We start from the raw sequence: 24,517 nt of genomic DNA, 5'->3' as shown, positions 1-24,517 counted from the left end.
CCGATGAATTAATGCAAACGTAAAACTAAGTCTTTATTGGCTTATGGCATTTTAATATGCCAGCCGAACCATTTAACTACTGCCACTTTAATAACTACTGACACAATTGTTTTCCTCGTGTAATTCTTCGAACTCCACGTACAGATGTTTCGCAATATGCACAATAAAGAGAACTGTATCGAGTGCCGCGAACTCATTTCCACTTGCGTAATTAATCCTCCATGATTACAGAACAGTTCAGAATGAAATATTGACCAAAGTATTTATACTGATTAAAAAAGAGAACGTGCGAAATGCATTTGCTGCGTGCGAAAAGAGACGTTATCAAACTAATTGTGACATGAATCTATCATTCATTATTAAAACAAACGAACAAATCCGAATGGCATTATAAAGTAGAGCAGGTAAAGAACGATAAAACGCAAATACTACCTTTATAAAGTAACATAAAATACAGTCTTTAGATGAATTGTTAAAAATCTAGTGTCTTCGATTTCCCTGTGTTTTTGTTGCTCAGTCTTCACAGAACAAAATATACCTTCAATGTCATGAACCCATTTACGTTGGGGTTGTTAACATTGCATGCTTGCTGCAATGTGACGTTGGAGAGGAATATTGACTTCGGTATTTCTTTGCTTACAAATAAATTGTTCTAACAAATAGTTGTGTATTAAAACAAACTCGTGCGGATAGAGGCTTTATCAAACCGACTGTGTAATGAATATATATATATATATATATATATATATATATATATATATATATATAAATATATATATATATATATATATATATATATATATACCAATACATAGTGCCAGTTACGCGGTCTCTGTAGTTTTCAGACTGTACTTACGAGGTCAATATAAAAAACGGGGTCTATATACAACCCCGCAATCTAGGCTCCTTTAATTACTATGAGGGGGGTGTAGGGGAGGTAATGCAATCAAATCTCACAATAAGGTCTTAAATCGAAAACCACAATCAGGTCTGAAATTGAAATTGTATATACCTCGCAAATAAGTTCGCTATATATTTCCTTGTATAAGACGTTAAATAAATGACGTATTTATATACAATAATAATAGTAGGTACCCCTATATACCTTAATTCGTGTTTATATCGGATAAAAAAGGGTATGGAGATACATGTATTTAAAGTGGGAACCCCATAACCTATTTCTAAATCAGAGACCCCGTAACTGGCCATATGTGTGAATATATATATATATATATATATATATATATATATATATATAGCATACTTCGTGAACAAAATTTCAGAAAAATATTAATTTGATTATACATGTAGTTTTGATACTTTATGTGTACAATTGAATACCTACTTCGTTGTTTTTGTAAAACCAGAACGGTTTCATTGGTATCGATTCCCGAGTATTGTCTATTCAAGTATTCAAGTAATCGCAGTGATATTAATTCATAAGGAAACATATATACACATGTGTTCATTTATTTATTATTGATTGTTCTGCACACTCATTTCATGACATTTCTGAAAGTGCTTTGGACGTAAATACCGCTTCACTCAAATACACGGAACTTAAATAAATTATTCGAAGCGTAAAAGCCTTTCACGCAATGGATGAAACATAAAATTATTTATAACTTAAATGACTCGTTAAATTGAAGTACGGTATCTAAAGAAAGTTCACAGTGAATGAACAACGGACAGAAATCGCGATATATTTGGACAAAATGATGGAACTCGTATTTAATATTCGCTATCGAAAAAAGTTGATGGGGAATAATGAACGCTATGCAAATTCTTGTAATATTCAATGCTCGTGTAAGTCATTCGATATAATGTTCACACGTGTAGCAGAGTAGCACATTGCATATTTAAACTACTCTAACATTAGATGAGCCGCGTCATACGAAAATGGGTATTGTGCCATATGCAGCCAGCGTAGCTCCACTCCAGCCTGCAGTTTAATAAGGAACTACCCTGTTCGTTAATGTGGCCACGACGCATTCGTGTAAATGTATGGCGAACAAGGTAGCTCATGAACAGACTGCGAAAGCGCTGGCTTGTCTGGAACATCGGTAGCCGATTATGGTCACAATTTACTAATTTCAATATTTATGCAATTTAATGAAAAACCTTAAAATTTAGTATACGAAAAATCCAACATGTTTCACACATTGACCCACTAACAATACATTTTCTTGAAGAGCATTATAAGCTGAAGCTGATGACATTTTAGAAATAAAAAGGTATGTCTGTTGATATGGAAGAACGAACTTGACATTTTATCAAAGTTCTGTTTTTGCAACGTTTTGCTTTCCGGCTACTGTTAAGTTATTGATACATTGTATCCCGCTTTCACGCAAGGTTCCAGTTGTAGTTTCGAATTGTAAAACATTACAGTGATTCCTGATTGAATATTTCTGGTTTTTCGCACACACGAATAACGTAATGTAACGAGGGTCCTTTACTGAAGACATTAAACTGTCTGTTCTAAAGATTGGACATCTTAATTATTAAGTATACCTGATCGTAAAAGACATAGTTTTGAATAACGCGAGTTTCAGATGGTTGTTCCTTTAACTGGCGATAATGCGCCTGCTTATTGGACAAACAATATATATCAATTTGAGTAAGTTGTGTTACTTGTTTCGTCAAAATGATTTAAATAATGATCTGCGTTAAGTATTTCATTGCTACCCGCATAACATGCAATATTTGTTGAATTTAGTTGTTTAAAGTTAAATTGCTGTGTGCAATATAATATATAATATAATATTATATCTTATATTTCGTTTGATGATTGTTTTATAGTAATCAGCGGAACTTTATTCATTCAGTGGTAACTGTTGCTCCTATTCCTTTTACTATCTCCACAGCAAAAGCAATAATTACTACTGATGATGCTTATTATACTTTTACTTTGGCAACATGAACAATTTAAGAGACCTTTTCAAAGACTTTGGCATGAATTGAAGTTTGTCAATAAATGCTTTATATTGGTAATGTAACATGGGATAAAAAAAACTCCAGTAAAAAAAGAGAATAAAACTAAAGAAAGAAAAAAGTAACCATCAATTTAGATTACTCTGCCATCCGTGATCATACAATTAGTGATGTTATTTTATACTTTATATAAGCAATCCTCGTACTGTTACAAAATATAACGAAAACAACCGAACGCTCCAAATTATTCAATTGTTTCGCGTTGCAAAGCTTTATAATTTTCAGGTTTTTGAATCGTAAAAAGATGCATATGATGGATATTTTAGAGCATGGTAAATGTTCAGTATTAACGTTTCCTCACAAATATAATAATTGTGTCAATTTACTTAAACGCGGAAAGGTCCCTTTAACAATGCCTACAAAATATTGATGTCATACTATTTACTTTCATAAAAAACGTTTTTTCCCCGTCTGTGAACCTTTTACTTATAGATATTCTAAAGAACTTTTATTCGTGTATTTATGTATCATGGGGCCAGGGTGCAGAATCAACGAGGTTTGCTGGGATTTACACACGAGCTGGACATAATGTAAACACACCGTTAAGAATTATATTTTTGCAAATATATAAAGTTATTGAAACACATTTGCAAAACTCTTTAGTGCATAAAAGACAGATTTCTTGCAGTTTGTGCCAATATTTAAACGTATAAGAATAAATAACTGAATACGTCTGAAATCGGTGACAAAATTTCACGTTGCGTGAAGCATAGTCGTGCAGTATACGTGGATTGTTTTAAAAAGAACACAAGCTAATTAAATAAGTAATTCTGATATAGTTCACATTGCCATAAGCAGCATTAAAGCTGTTTTTTTATGAACTAGTTGAAATTCTTAAGAAAAATTGTTTAAAAAAGTTATTTGGAAAAAAGCGGCACTTACCGTCGTCACGTGATCATGCACTTGTTTAAATGAAATGTTATTGCAAAGGTCACTTAAATTAGCCTGCAGTTTTTATTTTATCCGTTCCAGGAATTTCATGAAATTCAGAGCGGTTGTACACGTGAAAACGTTACCATTAAATCAAACCGAAATATGCTAAGATTAAAGTGATAAAATATGCCATAATTGGATAGTGGCATTAATATGTTGTATCACACACGAGCTCATTGTCAGCTTCTGTGATCGCCTTTTGTCCGGCGTTTGTTACCCGTTTTGCGTCGTCAACTTTAACCATGTGAATTATCTGAAAACCACAGGATTTGCAACTTCTTCATGTTACTTTTTCTGAACATTTGTATAAATAATATCTCGGACATGTTTGAAACTGTGCCATCAAAACTATATCAATTTAAAGGAACGCTTATAGACACTGTAGAAGTCAAAGTGTTGTCCCATCAACATACCACTTGGCTAGAACATGTGTGATACATTGGCCGAGATCGAAACCGGTGTCGACTCATCGAAAAATAATGGCGACCAATGGTGGGGGATTGTGCTTTAAGTGAAACCTACTACAAGTTACTTTTAGTTTTCCAATATGAACACAGCATGCTTAAAACAAAAGTTCTACCGATATAGCGATATATAAAGTTGTTATAATGGTAGTTTTCTTGATACTGTTATTTGAGAAAAACTTTGACTTCTTAGTTGACGGATGGTAGCTTTTCTAATATTTATTTAGAAATAGTAAAACTATTACTTTAAAAAGGCCGGTAATTGTCCTAATATTGTTAAAGTGAAAACACTACCTTCCTGTTTGACGGGTGGTAGTTTTCATAATATTGTAGTGAGAACACTACCTTTTTCCAAACAGGTTAGTTTCTTCTATTCTCATTTAAGCGATTGTGAGCTTGTAGGCATTGGATGTTTAAAATCATATTTACTCAACTCGACAATTTCAAAAGTTAAAGGCATGCATTAATGCGTTGCTTTTGAACGCGTATACGACCAAATTTGTGCAATTAAAGAGGAATATTTGCGACGCATACACAATCTCAAAAACAACGCGATCGGTTGTTAACATATCGCCGATTGAGCTTGATCAATAAATGAAAATACTTGAAAAAGAATGTGTCTGCCTTTCTTTGCGTGTCTGTCAGTTTATTTCCGAATATACAACATCTTTTTCTCCTAATAATAATAATATGAAATGAAGTTTAACTGTCCATGAAGAAATCAAAAGCATATAGAAGTGTGCTCAAATGCTCAAATTAAACCACACTTATCACCATGTAAAAATTAAATTATAGTGTTTATAATAAAAGATAAATTATTAAAAATTCAATATAGCAGCTTTAAGAATAAAATTGTATTCAACGATTACAAAGTAGAAGTTTGGCATTTATTCGTTTGCACTATCCGCATACCAACAAAACGCGTACATAATACTTAGGCATGAATCTGTTAGTCATCCACTTAAACGCTTGAACGATTTTCAAATGCTCGACAACGCATACGCCTTTTTACAAATAACGCACCCAACAAGAGACATTGACTGGTATTTCATTACTACGGAAGGCTTGTTAGATCTGGTTCTTCTTTCTAATAACACGGATCCATATGCTATAATGCAAATTAAAGCAAACACACTAAGTTTAGGCAATTTGGTTCAACCTAAATTACATTTGCAAGTTTTGTTTTAATAAAAGATTGTCAGTTACATTAGTTGCGATTGAACACGTACCCGGTTGCTCAACATTTATACAACCATTAAAGCTAACAACCTGTTAAATTTTGACACAACTAAAGTTGCTATTACAAGCAACACCGCAATCAATTTTAAAATTATTCTAGCGAAATTATCTCTTTGCAATAAGCTCACACATCAGTTTTCAGTAACGTTTACATAAAATAAAAAGACTTGATACAAAAGCTTAAGGACCTATACATATTTTAAACCAAATCAGCGCAGATCAGCGTATAAAATGGAAAGCTGTCTCGCATAATACAAAATATTTAAAACGAATTTCTAACATGCTTGCAAATCCTCGTATATGAAAGATAACCCACTGCTATTGCAAATATACCCTTAAATAACGCATACAGAGCTGGTGGCAAATTGTGAAATGTAGTTTTTATTTCATTTGCACAGCAGTTTCTCTGATCATGTTAAATTTAAATAATTCTTCCTCGTCACTGCTCATCGATCAATGAATACATTTGTTTGAATAATGAAGCTTGGCTATTAAATTGGCCATGTAATCAGAACGAAATTCGTTTTTAGTGGCCGATATGAAAGGATAAATAAACATGTCAGTCTTTCTTTGCTTCCGTATTTGCAAATAAAATAATGCAAGTCGCATTGGAACGAACGACACCGCGCTCTGTTGATTTTCTACGGGGAGTACTTGAACGTATAGACTTCTTCCTGGTTCAAACATTATTTGATTTAAACTATATTTTTTGTTAAGAATCAAACACGACGGTAATATATATTGAGATAAGCAGTGATATTAATGCTTTATCTGCATTGAGGACGATGGAACATCGTTACGGTTTATGGACTTTGACAAGTGTGTTGATATACAATTGTCTTGGTAAGTAACTTTAAAATGTTAAAATGTTTGCCTTTATAAATACCAGCACCGTGTTGTATTCCATTAAATTACATACTGTAAAATAATATTCATATATATTGATATTATATCTTTCAATAGATTGATATCGATAATTGATTTTGTATTGTTGTTATTATGAATATTTCAAATATTGGGTGTGGTCTGTATATAGGAAACATTTAATATTGATTACTTCCTAATACGCAGATAATTGCAGAATGCCACAAATATTTATACCTTTGTCTACGATATAAGTAGGTATGTTCATTTTCACAATTCATATTTTCTTCAAATCAAGATGGACCATATTAATACAGCGATACGTAATATGCAGACTTTTCGAGTAAACGCGTTCTAAGATTGTCATTGCAAACTTAATTTTGTATTATAGATGTTAATATAATCTTCTATGAACATAGTAACATGATAAAACCGGTTGTAATATTTGTTTCATGGTTAGTGCATTTGGAAAAATTGAACAGGTATATCAAATAAAAATCACTTTCAAAATATGAATATACTGTTTGTATTAAATGAACGGAAAAAGGAGTGTTTGTGTATATTTTTTGTTTTTAAATCAATTTATTTTAAGTGCCAATCTTAAATAAATAGTTAGCTGTTCGACCCAAATGTAAATAATTCATATAACAGTAACGTTAAAGGCATATAAACGTGTATCGTTTTGCTGAGAATAACGGGTGTTGTTACATATTTTTATTATTTAAGAAAGGCGCTATATAGGTGAAAAAAAGTTTGGGTTAAAATAATTTTGTTTACAGAGTTAGCGTTTTTGCTTTGTTCAATGTTACAAATCGTTATTGTGCCAGCGAAGCGCATAACATATCCCAAAACATGAACATTATTGGAGAAACGTTTAAATTCGGTTTAGGTTTTGTAACCTTATACTGGTAGTTTGTTAATTTCTTCGTGTTCGATTTTCCGTTAAAATGGTTTAACTTAAAATGGTTTAACAGGCAGTAACATGATTTGATATAAATAGTTTGGTAAATACTTCATAGTCATGTTAGTAGAGATTCTAAAGATATATTACAATGAATAAAAACTAACTGGGGCTCAAAAATATTATTTCCACTTCATTGTCTGTCAAAAAATAAAGATATTTTCGAAAACTCTTCGATTGTTTGATTAAACGCATAGAGCAAAATCTTCCATTGTTCACTAGTTAATATTTTTTAAATAACGTAAACATATCGTGTGCATGGTTTATTTATGTCGTAACATAGTGATCGCTTTGTAAAACTTTTTTTCTAGATGTTTTGAGTTATTTCTAACTGGTTTAAACAATAAATAAAACTGACAGTCATATCAGTGTCCTAATACGGTTATACGGTCAGTCGGTTATTGCAACCAAAATACTTCGATTCAATCAACATCTCATTCGTTGTTTGATTTTTCTTGCTTGTTTACAAAAAAGAAAAAAAGATAATACAAGTAATGCAATAATAACAAGAAATATGCGTGGGTAAGACACCTTCAAAAGATTTTTTTTTATTTCTACAAAATTTCAATGCTGTGCAATCGATAGTCTACACGAACAATTCTTCATAAAAAGGTCTGGGCTTTATTTTTATATTAAAGTCTAACCGTGCTCAAACGCCTTTAACGTTAAATATTTCAAGTTCAGGTTGTCTTTTCACACACCGTCGCACATTGAATTGGGTTTGGAATACATTTGAAATCTGTCAAATCGGTACATTGTAAGCTTAAAGCGAGAAATGTGATACCTAGATCCGTTTTATCGTTATTAACGTACCAAACGGTGCATACAAATTTATTGAAACCATAGAGTTTAACTTTAGACAGCATATTGTCTTCTTTACTAAAACTTTTCGATTTTACAACTTAACATGCATATGCTTGTAGACCGTGCATGTTAATATATTGTTTCGATTGTTTGTTTTTATTCAGTTTGTTTTAAACTTGATTGTATGAAGAAACAACCACGTATATTAATAAAAGAATGCATGAACCAAGCAATAACAAAGTTTCAAACGAAGGACTAAATGGATGTGATTTAGAACTTATGAGCTTATTAACAAACAATTTATAATATTTCTCTGAACACAGTCGATTGCCGAATACTCAGTTCATTTATTCGCCCCTTCGTCTAAACTGATTTATGTTTTATGTTACAAGTTATTAATGATATAATATATAATACATCGGTATCAAACAGTAATATAAATGTGTAGGTTAGCGCAGTGGTTTGTACACGCTCTTCTCACCTAAGCGACCCGGGTGCAATCCCAGCTCCCGGCGCATGTGAGCTTTGTTTGTTGCCATCCTGCTAGAGAGGTGGGATTTCCATCGCGTTTCCCCCATAAAACAAAGCCACTACAAAATTGAAAAATCTTTCTTTAAGCTCTAACAGTTTGAAATTTCAGCTATAGTTCACACTATATTCGCGGCTCTAGTAATTTTATTAGGTAGAAGGTCTGTGTACACATATTATGCAGGCGTGGAGTGACCGCATAAGTTTAGAAATACACACATATAAGTGCAGACACTCACACGACCACAGCATCATGCAAGCATCCTTGATCATAAGGATAATAATGGCGAGAATACCATTATTATCAACAGCCTCTGCTTTATAGACGATTTAAAGGTCTACTATATGACTGCCGCGAACCATTGCTATAGATATAACTCCCAGGTTAGATACCTCGCTTAGTCCAAATAATTAGACGTAAGCTACCCAAATCGACCTCATATTTATAGGAGTAATACCTCGCTATACATAACCTGCCAGCTAGTTTGCTTTAGAAGTTATATGCCGATGTGAAAATATCTCGGCGCATTATATCTACAACAAAAACACACAGTGTCGCCTCTGGAACGCGACATCTTTGCTATGTAGTCATGTACCAAACATGCGCCCCCAAACGCATCGTCTTGGTACGAAAATCATTTGAACATACGCACTCGATAAAATAACATGTTAAACACACATCGCAGTGAACCGCTAGTGTGTTTGTTTTCAGATGAAATTCTTGATTGTTTTTCGGTTACTCAGGAATGAGGTCATTTTCCGTGCCATGGTTCTGACGTTGAGCATCAGGTTCGAACTGGATGAGAAAATAATAACGTTTGTTTCATACTTGTTATTTCAGTGGGTTTGAGCATCCAGCAGGTACCCGCAATCATACGCAATGCGTGTTACGGTACAAATCCCGCCTGCGACTTCTTCAGTCTTCAATGCTCGAGTAACTCGATCATTCGTTTTATAAACCTGATTGCGGGAAGTAAGGATACTATGGTAAAAAATGATCGTATGGTTTGCCATATTTTTATGTTGATGTCGTAATTACTCTTGTCTGCTATGACCAGAATGGATGGCCTGTACCTAATAAGTTTCAATTGAAAACGTTCAAACGGCATAGACAATGTATTTATTAAGAATACGCACGGACAATTTCTTCCAGTAATGTTTGTGAGACATTTATATGAGGTATTGACATATTAATTGGTCCAGCTGTTTCAGAAGATGCCCCAATTAATATACGAAAAAAACGATACACTAATATAATAAAAATACACAAACACTAAATATTAAAATATCACAAAGCATACAAATATAATCAATATAAAGATACAATTACTATTACAAAATGTAAAATTTAGAAATAATAAGTATACACATATAAACAATGAATAAAATATTGTATCATTAATACCATAGAATCCATGTAAAAATATATGTAACAAAAATAAATCGTTTCACTTGTAGATGTGCCCACAGGACGACCACTGTGGCAAAACACCTGACTGCTGCAGCTACAAGGACGCTGATCCAACGGCAACATTCACCCTGGAGCACACGTACCAGGCTTATCGAAACTGCTCCGGACGCACCACCTGCTCAGACATACAGGCGCCTTGGCAGGTCATCAACACCACCACAGGGGCCACGTCATCGTATGTGCAGCTAGAATATGTGTGTGATAACGGTAAGTGGCCGAAAACGCAACTGTTCCCACGGCAAGCTTGCACGGTTTGCAGAGTGCTGGACTGTTAAATTGTACATTCTGCAAACTCAGTCCGGCCTCATAACATATGTAAGGATCGGTACGTATTATACAACAAGCACACGTAAACCGCTTACATTGGCTACATTTTAAAGGAAACACCGATGCTTTATGATATTCCGGGATGTAGGCTAATAATGCTCATGTAACGATTCATTTGCGTACATAGTTTTGACTTGTCTTTACTACAAACAGTTGCTTACAATATTTATATTAATGCCTAGTGTTGTACAGTGCCCACCTTCGCATCCCATTTGCAGTGTTCTGTCCTTTGCTTTACATACATGTACATTATTCTATATTCATATAAGCGATACAAAAATCAAACATATGCATGTTTTAATTGGGCCATATTTGATAAATCCTTTTTAAGTTAGCAAAAATACTAAACCAAAGATTTAATTTCTTCTGAATGAAGGGCTACCAACGCGATACAATAATTACAAATCATCTATATCTGCAGTTGTTGACAAGATGCCAATGTGTGGAGGACCCTTCAAGAAAACTAACAAAGTCACCAACTCCACCGATATCTGGTTCGACGGATCAACAGAGACCTATGATCCAACACTAGCAAGCAAAGAATGCAAATGTTCGCTCACTAATCTGCATACACAGACTTTGACCACGCTCATTCTGGACTGGATAGACGTACGTCAGGAGAGCCACTACCGTGACGTCAACGCCTCCTCGGCAATGTGTTCCAGCGCCATATTTACGACCGAGGGATTCTTTCAGCGTTGTAAGGAATCAACCGAACATTGGAAAGATAACTTTATATATAATAGCCCACATTACATCACCTTGTTACCTGGACGGACAACGGAAGTGCTCCTGAAAGATATTCACAAGAACGGTGCACGTGACTCACCAGCCATGATCTGGTTCAATGCAAGAGGTAACCATTGAATATTATATACTAGTATTGCCGGTACGTACGCTATTATTTGTTCTATATGCATGTAGCTTGTAGGAGTAATATTGTATTTATTGGCAAGTACACGCCATTCGGATCTATAAGATATATTACTACGTGAGTCACCCATGTAAGACATCATCTCAGTTATCTGCTTTAATCATTCAAGTATAATATTTGTGTTCCAGCCTATCCTGACATGCTGCTGAATATCACCTGCGAAGAAGTTATACCCGCAGTATTTACTACAACTACATCAGCAACCACTACTACTTCATCAACAACAACTACCCCACAACCAACAACACCACAACCAACAACAACTACTCCACAACCAGCAACAACTACACCACAACCAACAACAACACCACAACCAACAACAACACCACAACCAACAACAACTACACCACAACCAATAACTACACCACAAACAACAACAACACCACAACCAACAACAACTACATCACAACCAACAACTACACCACAACCAACAACTACACCACAACCAACAACAACTACACAACAACCAACAACTACACCACAACCAACAACTACACCACAACCAACAACAACTACACCACAACAACCAACAACTACATCACAACCAACAACTACGCCACAACCAACAACAACTACACCACACCCAACAATTGCACCACAACCAACAACTACACCAAAACCAACAACTACACCACAGCCAATAACAACAACTACACCACAACCAACAACAACACCACAACCAACAACTACTACACCACAACCAACAACTACATCACAACCACCAACACCTATATCAAAACCAACAACAACGCCACAACCAACAGAAAATAAGCCACTACCAACACCAACTGCACCACAAATACCAACCGAAATTCAGACAACTAAGACTTCTGCAATCCCCATAGCTGAGAAGAAAGGTAAAATAAATAGGAAGGAGAATATACAAATCATGTCGAGTTCAGAGGCATGCGAATAAAATCACATTTTTAAACAGTTTTATATACTAAGTAATATATAAACAAACAAAACTAAAAACTATTGATGTTTACGTTTCGCATAAATTGAATTGTAAATTAAATAATAACAGCTATGGTTATATTTGAATGATTATTATACAGGAAAAGTAATGTAACGATGAAGATGGGGCATGTTTGATCATTAATACTTTCTGTAATTTCCTGGATTTTTGTCTTATTCTCAAAACATTAGACTCCACCCAGAAGTAATGCACGTGATTTCATTTTTTATCCATAAAAAGTCTCCTATTGTCCTAGAATTGCAGATATGACAGTAAATACTTAAAACAGAAAAGTAAAACCCACCGATGAAACTAGTATTGTGATCCTGAATGAGGTTTTACAAAATTGATGCTCATACGTTAGAACACTTTGAAAGAATTTATTTATTTAACATACACTAAATGAATAGCTTGTGTTATTCTAAATCAAACGCAACGTATAATTGATAATGAGTTTCTTTGTGAATTATTCTCAACGTGTTTGGGAGACTTGTGTGTTGTAAACGTACATTTAATAAAAATCACAGAACGTTGATTACTATTCGTATATATACTAAAGAGCCCATAACTTTGATCATTACACTTACCTCGTTCTTAAAAAGCTGGGCTAAATGCATGTGCATAAAGACAGGGTGCACAATCAAAAGGGTTTCCCGTGAATTACACAAGGGCCGGACAGAATGTAAACACACCTTTTGGAACTTTTTTTGCAAGTGTCTCAAGTTATTGAAATACATTTGCTAAAATCTTTAGTGCATAAAAGACAGTTTTTCTTGCAGTTTGTGCCGATATCTTTAGGTATAATAATAATTTCTCGAATACGTCTGTAATCGTTGACAGAATTTCACGTTGCGTTAAAACTACCGTGTACTCAGGCTTATTAAATAAAGTAATTTCGATTAATTTCACAATGCCATACGCAGCATAAAAATCTGTCTTTTATGCACTAGTTGAAATTCTTAAGGAAAATTATTTAAAGGGGCCTTTTCACAGATTTTGGCATGTTTTGAAGATTGTCATTGAATGCTTTATATTGATAAATGTAAACATTGGACCTAAAAAGCTCCAGTAAAACATCAAGAATAAAAATTAAAAAATGAAAAAAAAAGTAGCCCGCAGCAGGGCTCGAACCAGTGACCCCCGGAGTCCTGAAGTAAAAACCAATCAGACCGCTCGGCCATCCTGCCAAGTACGCATAAAAGACGTATTTTATAGTTTATATAAGCAATCTTTGTAGTTTCACAAAATTAAACGACAACAACAGAACTGTCCAAATTATTCAATCGTTTCGCGTTGCAACGCTTTATAATTTTCAGGTTTTAAGTCGTCAAAAGATGCATTTAATGGCTATATAAGACCATGGTAAATGTTCAGTATTACTGTTTCCTCACAAATATCATAACTAAAACGAACATTTGCGAATCTAAAACAACTTTTTTTCAATTTTGTTAACTTACCAAAACGTGAAAGATCCCTTTAAAAAAGTTATTTGAAATAAAGCACCAATTACCGTCGTGTATACATACATCCAATAAAGTTAAAGTGTGGAACCCCACAAAGTCACATGATCCTGCACTCTGAAAGAGTCATGCCAGTTTAGCATGTGCAGTCCGCTCGACGCTTGTATTGAATTTTTCGTGAAAGGAAAGTCCCTCTTAAACGACCACTAAGTTTAGGCGGAAAGTGTCGTCCTATATACGCCTTTGCGGACTGCACAGACTTATCCGGGACACTTAACGCATGTATTAAGCCCAGCCCATTAAAAACGAAACTCGCGTTGTTCTGTTGTCTTTTCAGTGGGCGGCAAGATGAATCAACTGTATTATCTGGCCATCTTCATTCCTATCGGCGTCGCTATCACCCTTTTCGTCATCTTCTTCATGTGGTGTTACTATAAGAGGTAAGCTAATAGTTACAATTTTATAAGGAGAGTTACAAAATACTATTTAAACTATGTTTATGTTCTAATCTGGTAGGTAAGTGCTTAACACTTTGTGTATGAGGTCAATTCAGGGTTTAACCTTATTTAAGGGATAAGCGACGAAATGCATTCCGTGTTCAAAATGTAATTCATAGGTTTAATTTGTTGTAAGAGGTACACCAGTTGAGCCGCGAATGCGAACAGGGGTCTTATGCCATTTCAGAATTTCACACAAAATCACTTGGTTGCTGGTCTATTAACCCCCTATGCTTTGAAATGCCTTGATACACGTTTTAATCATTTTATATTCATAATGACGTTTCTTTATATTAGTAGTGGCTATGAAAAATATAGTTTTATCCTGATAGAGTCTGTGTTATTTCACTGTGTGCTTTCGAACAATCCTGGCGTACCCGAAACTTCATACGAAAACATAACGACAATGCAATTAATTTCAGGATACACAGTATTTGAACATATATTACGATCGGCATTTTTGAAAATATTTCAGGACCAGTAATAATCATAATATGATGGCTCATCTATCAAAACAAAGAACGAAATCAGAAAAAATCCGCTTCCTCTCGATGGACGAAATCATCAAGCGCGAGAACGGTACCCTGAATCGATTCAGTAATGGTTCACGGCCAGGATCTTTATACAGTGTCAGGAAACCAGTATACGCAGTGGGGCCAAACCGGAATTCTGCACCGCAATCCGTAAAAGAAAACCCTTTATTTTATGCTTTCCGGTGGTTTATAGAGAAATATCAGTGAATTAAAACTGATAATTTCACTGTTTCAAACAATGAAAATTATCAGTGAAAATTATCGATAATTTTCACTGTTTATGTTAAATGACGTCATTTTTTTTACGAAATGACGTCATGTTCCCAGCGAAATTCTTTAGTTAAACTCTTTAACAATGTATATAAACTGTGAAATAAAGCATAAAATAAAAAGAAAATTTGTTGGATTCGATGGAGTATCGATTTTAATTCACTCGTGATCATAGAAAATATATATTTTCACTCGTGGCTGCGCCACTCGTGAAAATATTATTTTCTATGATCACTCGTGAATTAAAATCGATAATCCACCGAATCCAACAAATATCCTCTATATCTATTCACAGCCAATGAGATCTGTACCATATATAATACCGGAGTCTACTGATCTCCAAGATGACGGCGGAAACGCGCCCGGGAAACATGTTTCTTATATCCGCCTGCGAGACAGTCGGAAAACACCCATGACAAACGGTGGTCCAGGCGGAAATGACGGCCCAGTGTCTAACTCGGCATTTGCCCTTACCCAGTCTGTAAAAGACTTGTCAGATGTCTATGACCCCAGCAATTCCTCTCCAGAATCGACTTCACTCGATCACGAAAAATCAAAACCCGAAAGTGTTTTGAATAAGAACAAAATGTTAGAAGATGGGGCAGTTACCATTCATGTAAACAATATAAGTAACCCGAGCGTTCCTTCCTTGACAAGGTCCGGACCGTCTTCGGTTAACTCCGGAAGCTAAAAGATTCGTTTCAAAAGCGTTCGGACGTCCAAAAATGATTCGGAATCATTATGAAACAACTGAGAAAATCAAATACTTGTTTCTAGACAAACCGAGGAAATATTTAGCGGATAAAGACATATACGTATGATCTACTAATGTTTGAGATGTGATAATTAAGAGTTATTTCAAAAAAGTTATGCTTAAATCCCCTGCCATCCATATTAAGTTGTCGCTACAGCCTACAATAAAAATCAATCTTGTATTGGAAAATACATGGTTGCTTCTTTAGTAAATGAAAGAAACAGAGGATGCCATGTTTGTGTTAAAAACAGTTAGGTCTTTTAAGCCAGGTCTAAGAACCTTAAACTACGATAACTGACGAGCTGTTAAAGTATCATACCTGTTTTCAACAGTTACCTGCTATCCCATTGATTTATACAATCTCGCAATTATATTCCTTAATTTCACGTTGTAGGATCACTTTTCTTTATTTTAATTACAAACACAAAGAAAATTGCTGTTAAACACGCACATTTTCTAAGAGGTATGAACATAAATATAAGCGCGCTCAATACTGTATGCGGTTGCTGTGTTTAACAAAGTGGGAATGTATCATAGTTTATACCGCGGTGTATTATTTCAGCCTCACCATGGAAAAAGGGGAATTTAATGTATATGTGAATAGTGTCGTCCCATATTAGCCTGTTCAGTCCGCAGAGGATAGATAAGGACGACACTTTCCCGCATTAATGGTATTTTAAGGAAGTTTAAAGAAAGTCTCTTCTTTGTGAAAATCAAATTTAAGACGAAAGTGTCGTCCCTGATTACCTTATGCAGACTGCACAGGCTAATCTAAAACAATTATTTTTAAACATAAATTAAGCCCAGTTTTCACAGAGCGACGCTAAGTTCATGAATGTAGGCTTGATGATGTGATATATGCCTTTTAGAGGCAATATAGAGAAAAATAATATTGTATTTGTTTTATTCATCTTGAGATACGCTGTATATATTGTTCATGTCATATTGTTAATAGATGCACATTATATGTTTGAACGATCAAATTGTAAGAAAAATTATTGACATTACCGACTTCTGATTTTTTTATCGGAAGTGAAATCAAGGAGAAATATATACTCATACGTAACTGTTGACGATTTCTCAATAACGTAACCAATTAATCATTATACTTGCATATTGCTTTATTGTTATTTTATGTATACGCTTAAGTCTGTCCTGTTAAATCCTAAGGATAGGATTAAAAAATGTTTTCTATGAGTGACAATTAGTTTATCCAGTCTGTGATAAACATATACCATATACATTATCGTATATATTATCGTATTGTTTATGTTCGTGGTGCGTCATGTGACGTGTTCATACCCGTAACCTAGAATAGTGCATTTTTAATTACGCAAATTAAAAAGCGTAAAATCCTATAACGCGGTTGATCAAACATATAAATAATTTATATATTAATGACTTGTTAAATTAAAGTACGGTATCTAAAGAAAGTTCACAGTGAAAATATAAATCAGCGAAAGTTTATTCATTCAGTGGAAACGACGACGACCGATATTACTGGGGCTGTTGCTCCTCCTTCTCCTATTATTATCACCACCACAATAGCATTAGTTACTACTGATGATGCTTATTATATCTTCACTTCGGCAACATTAACAATAAACATTGCGTAAAATATTTATGTCATTATATTTACTTTCATAAAAAACGTTTTCACTGTCTACGAACCTATTGCATATAATGATTTATTCTAAAGGACTTTTATTCGTGTATTCATGTATCATGAAGAACATATTAAACGTCGTTTAAATGACTTGTTATTGCTAATGCTACTTTTATAAGCCTGCAGCTTTACCACAACTTTTGATCTGTTCCAGGTATTGCGTGAAATTCAAAGCGGTTGTACACGTGAACACGTTGACATTAATTCAAACAGAAATATGTAAAGATTAAGTATAACATAATTGGATGGCGACCATATAGAGAATAACAGGTTACTGTCTGATCTTTTTTTTAAGTATCTGGCAAGGCTTCGTTATTTTAATCGTGCCGAGCCTGATATTTTACATAAAGATCAGACAGTAACCCTCTAAGTCCGCGATTTTAAACAAATAATGAAAAAAAAATCGCTAAACGCTTCAGTTTTGGCGGGAAAGAATATCACTTTTGTCATTTGACCTGTTTTTGGCCTCGCCGTTATATTATTGTAAGCATTGCCTGATATATTACAAACAGATCAGACAGTAACCTGTTATTCTCTTTGTATCTCACACGAGCTCATTGTCAGCTTTTGAGATCGCCTTTTGTCCGGCGTTAGTCTCCCGTTTTGCGTCGTAAACTTTAACCACGTGAATTCTCTGGAGACCACAGGTTTTGCAACTTTTTCATGTTATTTTTTACATAATAAGTGTATACATAATATCTTGGAAATAATTGAAAATCTGGCATCAAAACTATATCAATTTGAAGAAACGATCGTAGACACTCTAGAGGTTACATTTTTGTCTCATTAACATACCACTTGCCCAGAAAATGTGGTATATTGATAAATCGGCCGAGATCGAAACCGGTGTCGGCTCATCGAAATTTTATGGCGACCAAAGGTGGGGGATTGTGAATTAAGTGAAACCTACTACAAGTCACTTTTTGTTAAACAATATGAAAAAGCATGCTTAAAAAAGGTTCGAGCGATAAGCGACATGGTTGCCATTCTCCTTAACTTGTTATAGTGAAAACACTACTTTCTTGGATGACTGGTGGTAGTTTTCCTTATACTGTTACAGGAGAAAAAACTTTGACTTCTTAAGTGACGGGTGGTAGCATTTCTTATATATATGTAGAAATAGTAAAACTACTACTGCTGGTAATTGCCCTTATATTGCTATAATCTAAACACTACCTTCTTGCTTGGGTGGTAGTTTTCATAATATTGTAGTGAAAACACAAGCTTTTGCCAAAACAGGTTACTTTCTTCTAATCTCATTTAAGCGCATGTGAGCGAATTGGCATTGTTTGTTTAAAATTATATTTACTTAACTCGACAATTTAAAAGCGACTTAACGATATTTGATTCATTATATTTTAAAATTTCTTCAATATTGTATTGAATATAGCATTGCAACGCAACAGCTTAAATATTGGAGATTGCATTAATGCGTTTCTTTTTAAACGCGTATACCAGATCAACTTTGTGCGAACAAAAAGGAATAATTGCGCCGCATTTACAATCTCGAAAATAAAGCGATCGGTAGTTAAAATATCGCCGATTGAGTTAACTAATAATATGAAATGAAGATTAACAATCCATGACGAAATCAAAAGCAATATATAATATAATATATAATATAAAAAATATATAAGTTTGCACAAATAAAACCACACTAATTCCCATGTAAATATTTAATCATAGTGTTTATAATAAACAGATGAATAATCAATAATTCAAACTAGCAGCTTTAAGAATAAAATTTTATTCAACGATTACAATATTGAGGGTTTGCATTTATTCGGTTACACTATCCACATACCATCAACAAATCATACATAATAATTAGGCATGAATCTGTTCGTCACCCACTTAAACGCTCGAATGATTTTCACATGCTCGACACCGCAAAGGCCTTTTTTTTACAAATAACGCACCCAGCAAGTGGATTGTATTTTATTACTACGGAAGCAATGTTATGTCTTGTTCTTCTTTCGAATAATACAGGTCCATATGTTATAATGCAAACTAAAGCAAACGAACTGTATTTCGGCAATTTGGTGGTAAAACCTCAATTATATTTGCAAGTTTTGTTTTAGTAAAAAATGTCACCTACATTCGTTCCGACTGAACAAGTGCCCGGCTGCTTCACATTTGTACAACTGTTAAAGCTAACAACCTGTTAAATTTCGACACAGTTACAATTGCTATTACAAGCAACACCGTAATCAATTTTGAAACTATATTTTAGCAAAATAATCTCTTTGCAATAAGCTCACACATCAGTTTTAACGTAACGTTTACATGCGAAATAAAAGTACCGTTAACTGAAGAATCTATACACGTTTTCAACCAAGTCGGCGCAGACCAGCGTTTACAATGGCAGGCTGTTCTTGTCTAATATAAGCATATTTAAAAAACGAGTTTCTAACATGCCTAATGCTCCTATATGAAAGATACACAACTGTCATTATAAAAACATGTATACCCTTAAATAAAAAAGGCCTGGTGACATAATTTCGAAATGTAGTTTTTATTTCATGTGCTAATCAATTTCTCTGATAATGTTAGATTTAAATTGCTTATCGATCAATGAATACATTATTTCGAATTCTGATGCGTGGCTATTTCATTCGATATGTAATTAGAACGAATATCGTTGTTAATTAGACGATATGAAATGATTTATACAAGTGTGTCAGTCTTTATTTGCTTCCGTATTTTCAAATTTAATAATACAAGTCGAATTGGAACGAAACGACTGCGCGCTGTATTGATTTTCTACGGGGAGTACTTGAACGTATAGACTTCTTCCTAGTTGAAACATTATTTGACTTAACCATATATGTTTTAAGAATCAAACACGACGATAATATATATTGAGAAAAGCAGTGATATTAATGCTTCATCTGCATTTAGGACGATGGCACATCCTTACGGTTTATGGACTTTAACAAGTGTTTTGATATACAATTGTTTTGGTAAGTAATTTTAATATGTTAAAATGTATTCTTTTAAAAATACTAGAACTGTTTTGTATTCCATTTTATTACATACCTTACAATAATATTCATACATATTGATGTTATATCTTTCACTAGATTGAGATCGATAATTGATTTTGTATTGTTGTTGTAATGAATATTTCAAATAGTGGGTGTGGTCTGATAATACGCAGATAATTGTAGGCCTAAAATAAATGAATTCCGATTCTGTAGATGTCTGTGCCAAATTGTAAACTAAAATATAGATTTTTATGGATTATGTAAGGGTCATTTGACGAATGCCACATATATTCATACTTCTGTCTCCGATATAAGTAGGCATGTTTCTTTTCATAATTCACATTTTCTTCAAATCAAGATGAATCATATTAATTCAGCGATACGTAATATGCTAACGTTGCGAGTAACGTGCTATAAGATTATCATTGCAAACTTTATTTTTATATTACAGATTTGAATATTATCTTCTATGAACATAGTAACATGCTAGTATCAGTTGTTATATGTTTTCATGGTAAGTGCATTTGGAAAAATTGAGCAGTTATATCAAATAAAAATCACTCTAAAAATATGAATATACTGTTTCTATAAAATGAACTGAAAAAATGAGTGTTTGCGCATATTTTTGTGTAAACATCAATTTATAAAAAAAATCTTAAATAAATATTCAGCAGTTCGACCCATATGTAAATACTTCATATAACAGTAACGTTAATGGCAAATAAACGTGCATCGTTTTGCTGTGAATATAGATTGTTGTTACATATTGTTAATGATTTGAGAATGGCGCTTTATATAAGTGGAAAAAGACAGTTTGGGTAAAAAAAATTGCAGTGTTAGCTCTTTTCTTTTGTTCAATCTTACAAATCGTAGTAGTTTGTCAGCGAAGCACAAAAGATATCCCGAAACATGAACATTATTGGAGAATCGTTTAAATTCGGTTTAGGTTTTGTAACCTTATACTGGTAGTTTGTTTATTTCTTCGTGTTCGATTTTCCGTTAAAATTTGTTTTAAACAGGCAGTTTCATGAGATGATGTCAATAGTTTGGTAAATATTTTATAGTCTAGTAAGCAAGATTCATAAAATATATTACAATCGATAAAAACTAGCTTGGGCTTTAAAGTATTATTTTCCCTTCATTGTCTGTCAAAAATTAAAGATCTTTTCGAAAACTCCTCGTTGTTTTATTGAACGCACAGAGCAAACTCTTCCTTTGGTCAATAGTTAATATTTGTTAAATAACGTAAACATATCGTTACATGGTTTATTTATGTCATAACATAATGCTCGCTTTGTAAAACACTTTTTTAGATATTTTCAGTTAATTCGAACTCATTTAGACAATAAATAAAGCTGAGACAGTCACATCAGTGTTTGTAATAGATGACAGTCGGTTACTGCAACCAAAATTCTACGATTCAATAAAATCTCATACGTTGTTTGATTTTTTTTTGCGTGTTTAGAAAAAAAACAAGTTATGCTATAATTACATGAAATATGCGTAGGTAAGACACCATCAAAATAAAACATTTTATTCTAGAAATTTCAATAAATGCTGGGCGATCGACAGTGTACATGGAAAACTCTTCATAAGAAGGTCTGGCTTAATTTTATATTTAAAATAACCGTGCTCAACGCCTATAAGATTAAATATTTCAAGTTCAGGTTTTCTTTTCACAAACCGTCGCAAATTGAATTGGGTTTGGAATATATTCGAAATCTGTTGAATCAGTTGCATTGTAAACTAAAAGCAAGAAACGTGATACCTAAATCCGTTTTATCGTTATTCACGTACCAAACGGTCCATACACATTAATTTAAGCCATAGAATTTGACTTAGGACAGCATATAGTCGTCCCTTCTTTACTTATATTGTTCGTTTTAACACATTGGCATGGATATGCTTGTAGACCGTGAATGTTTACTATAGTGTTTCGATTGTTTGTTTTTATTCAGTTGTTTTAGAAATAATAGTATAAAGAAAAAAACACATATATAAAATGGTCCTTTTCACAGATTTTGGCAATGTATTAAAGTTAGTCATTCAATGCTTTATATTGATAAATGCAAACACTGGATCTATAAAACTCCCGAAAAAACAAGAATAAATTAAAGAAAGAAACAAGTAGTCATCAGCTGGGCTCGAACCCCCTTACCACTAGAGTAAAAGTCTATCGTTTAGACCACTCGGCCATCCGTGCTCGTACAATCAGTTGCTGTATTTTTAACTTTATATAAGCAAATCCGCGTAGTATCACATAAATATAACAACAACAACAGAACTCTCTAAATAATTCAATCGTTTCGAGTTGCAACGCTTTATAATTTTTTCAGGTTTTTAAATCTTCAAAAGATGCATTTGCTGGATATTTAAGAGCATGGTGACTGTTCAGTAGTACTGTTTTCCTCACAAATATCATTACTACAACGAAAATTGCGAATCTGAAACATTTTTTTTGATTTTGTCAATTTAACAAATGTGAAAAGGCCACTTTAATAAACGAATGACATGAATCAAGCAATAATGAACTTTCAAACGACGGGCTAAATGGATGGGTTTGTGAACGGATGAGCTGATTAACAATTCATAATATTTCTCTGACACAGTCGATTGAAGAAAACTAAGCTCATATATTTGCCCCTTCTTCTTACTGCTTTATTTTTTTTTTGTTACAAGGAATTGATGAAAGAATATGTAATACATCGGTATCAAACATTAGTTTAAATCTGAAGGTTAGCGCATTGGATGGTAACGCTCTTCTCACCCAAGCGACCCGGGTGCAATCCCAGCTACCAGCGCACGTGAGCTATGTTTGGGGATCATCTAGCAGGAGAGATGGGGATTCCACCGCGTTTACCAACAAAGAACAAAGCCAATACAAAATTGAAAATCTTTCTTAAAGCACTAAAAGTTTAAATTTACAAGCTATAGTTCAAACTTCGTCCCATATTCGCGGCTCTAGTAATTTAATTAGGTAAATGTCTGGGTAAACATAATGGAGCCGCAGGCGTGGAAGGACCTCGTAAACTTCAAAATGCACATCAGCGCAGACACAAAGCCACGTTCACAGCAACACGCAACCTTGATCACATTTTCGAGAATGCCATTAAAATCAACATCCTCTGCTTTAGAGGCGATTTAAAGGTCCACTGTATGACAGTAACGGACCATTGCTATAGATATAACTCCCAGGTTAGATACCTCGTTATACAGTGTACATAACATACTAGCTAGTTTGCTTGAGAAAGATATCTGCCGATGTGTACATATCTCGGTGCATTACATCTACAATAAAAGGACATAGTGTCGCCTCTGGAACGCGACATCTTTGCTATTTAGCAAGGTACTAAACATACGCCCACAAACGCGTTATTTAGTACGAGATTCATATGAACATAGCACTCGTTTAACTAAAATGGAAATATACATATTGCAATGAACCGCTAGTGTGTATACGCAGATGCAATTTATGTTGTCCTTCGGCGTTTAAGAAATGATGTCATTTTCCGTGACATAGTTCTGATGTTGAGCGTCTGGATAGAACTGAAAAATAGCACAATGAAAGTTGCTCCTTATTTATAATTTCAGTGGGTTTGAGCATTCAGCAGGTACCCGAAAGCATTAGCAATGCGTGCTACGGTACAGATCCCACTGCGACTTCTTCAACCTCCAATGCTCGAGTAACTCGATCATTCGGTTAACAAACTTGATTGCGGGACGTAAGGATGCTATGGTACAAAGATGATCGTTTGGTTTGCCATATTTTAATGTTGATGTCGTTATTACTCTGTCTTCTATGACCAGAACGATTGTCTGTACCTAATAATATAATTGAAAACGTTCAAACGCGCATAAAAAATGTCGAACAGTTTC

The 24,517-nt window shown here is 34.1% G+C and overlaps 2 protein-coding genes across 2 annotated transcripts in view; one reads left to right on the top strand and one right to left on the bottom strand.

Moving 5' to 3' along the window:
- Positions 1–24,517, bottom strand: part of LOC127850240 (uncharacterized) — a 155,941-nt gene that overhangs the window by 18,685 nt on the left and 112,739 nt on the right. The gene's annotated exons all lie outside the window — the stretch shown is intronic.
- On the top strand, positions 6,182–17,744 carry LOC127850239 (mucin-4-like). Its single transcript, XM_052383116.1, has 8 exons — positions 6,182–6,470; positions 9,626–9,771; positions 10,243–10,462; positions 11,004–11,438; positions 11,645–12,373; positions 14,272–14,374; positions 14,907–15,114; positions 15,530–17,744. Exons 1-8 carry the CDS (start codon positions 6,413–6,415, stop codon positions 15,923–15,925), a joined length of 2,295 nt encoding a protein of 764 aa, XP_052239076.1. The 5' UTR covers positions 6,182–6,412; the 3' UTR covers positions 15,926–17,744.

The sequence above is a fragment of the Dreissena polymorpha genome, chromosome 11, assembly GCF_020536995.1.
Source record: "Dreissena polymorpha isolate Duluth1 chromosome 11, UMN_Dpol_1.0, whole genome shotgun sequence".
Lineage (NCBI taxonomy): Eukaryota > Metazoa > Mollusca > Bivalvia > Myida > Dreissenidae > Dreissena > Dreissena polymorpha.
The sequence above is the reverse complement of the archived record's forward strand: the minus strand, read 5'-3'. Positions and strand labels throughout refer to the sequence as shown.

Bases quoted from the DNA above. Each gene is read 5' to 3' on its own strand.
- LOC127850239 (XM_052383116.1), top strand. From the start codon at position 6,413: ATGGAACATCGTTACGGTTTATGGACTTTGACAAGTGTGTTGATATAC. The intron at 12,374-14,271 runs GTAAAATAAATA...TTGTCTTTTCAG, and splicing joins CCCCATAGCTGAGAAGAAAG to TGGGCGGCAAGATGAATCAA. The intron at 14,375-14,906 runs GTAAGCTAATAG...AAAATATTTCAG, and splicing joins ATGTGGTGTTACTATAAGAG to GACCAGTAATAATCATAATA.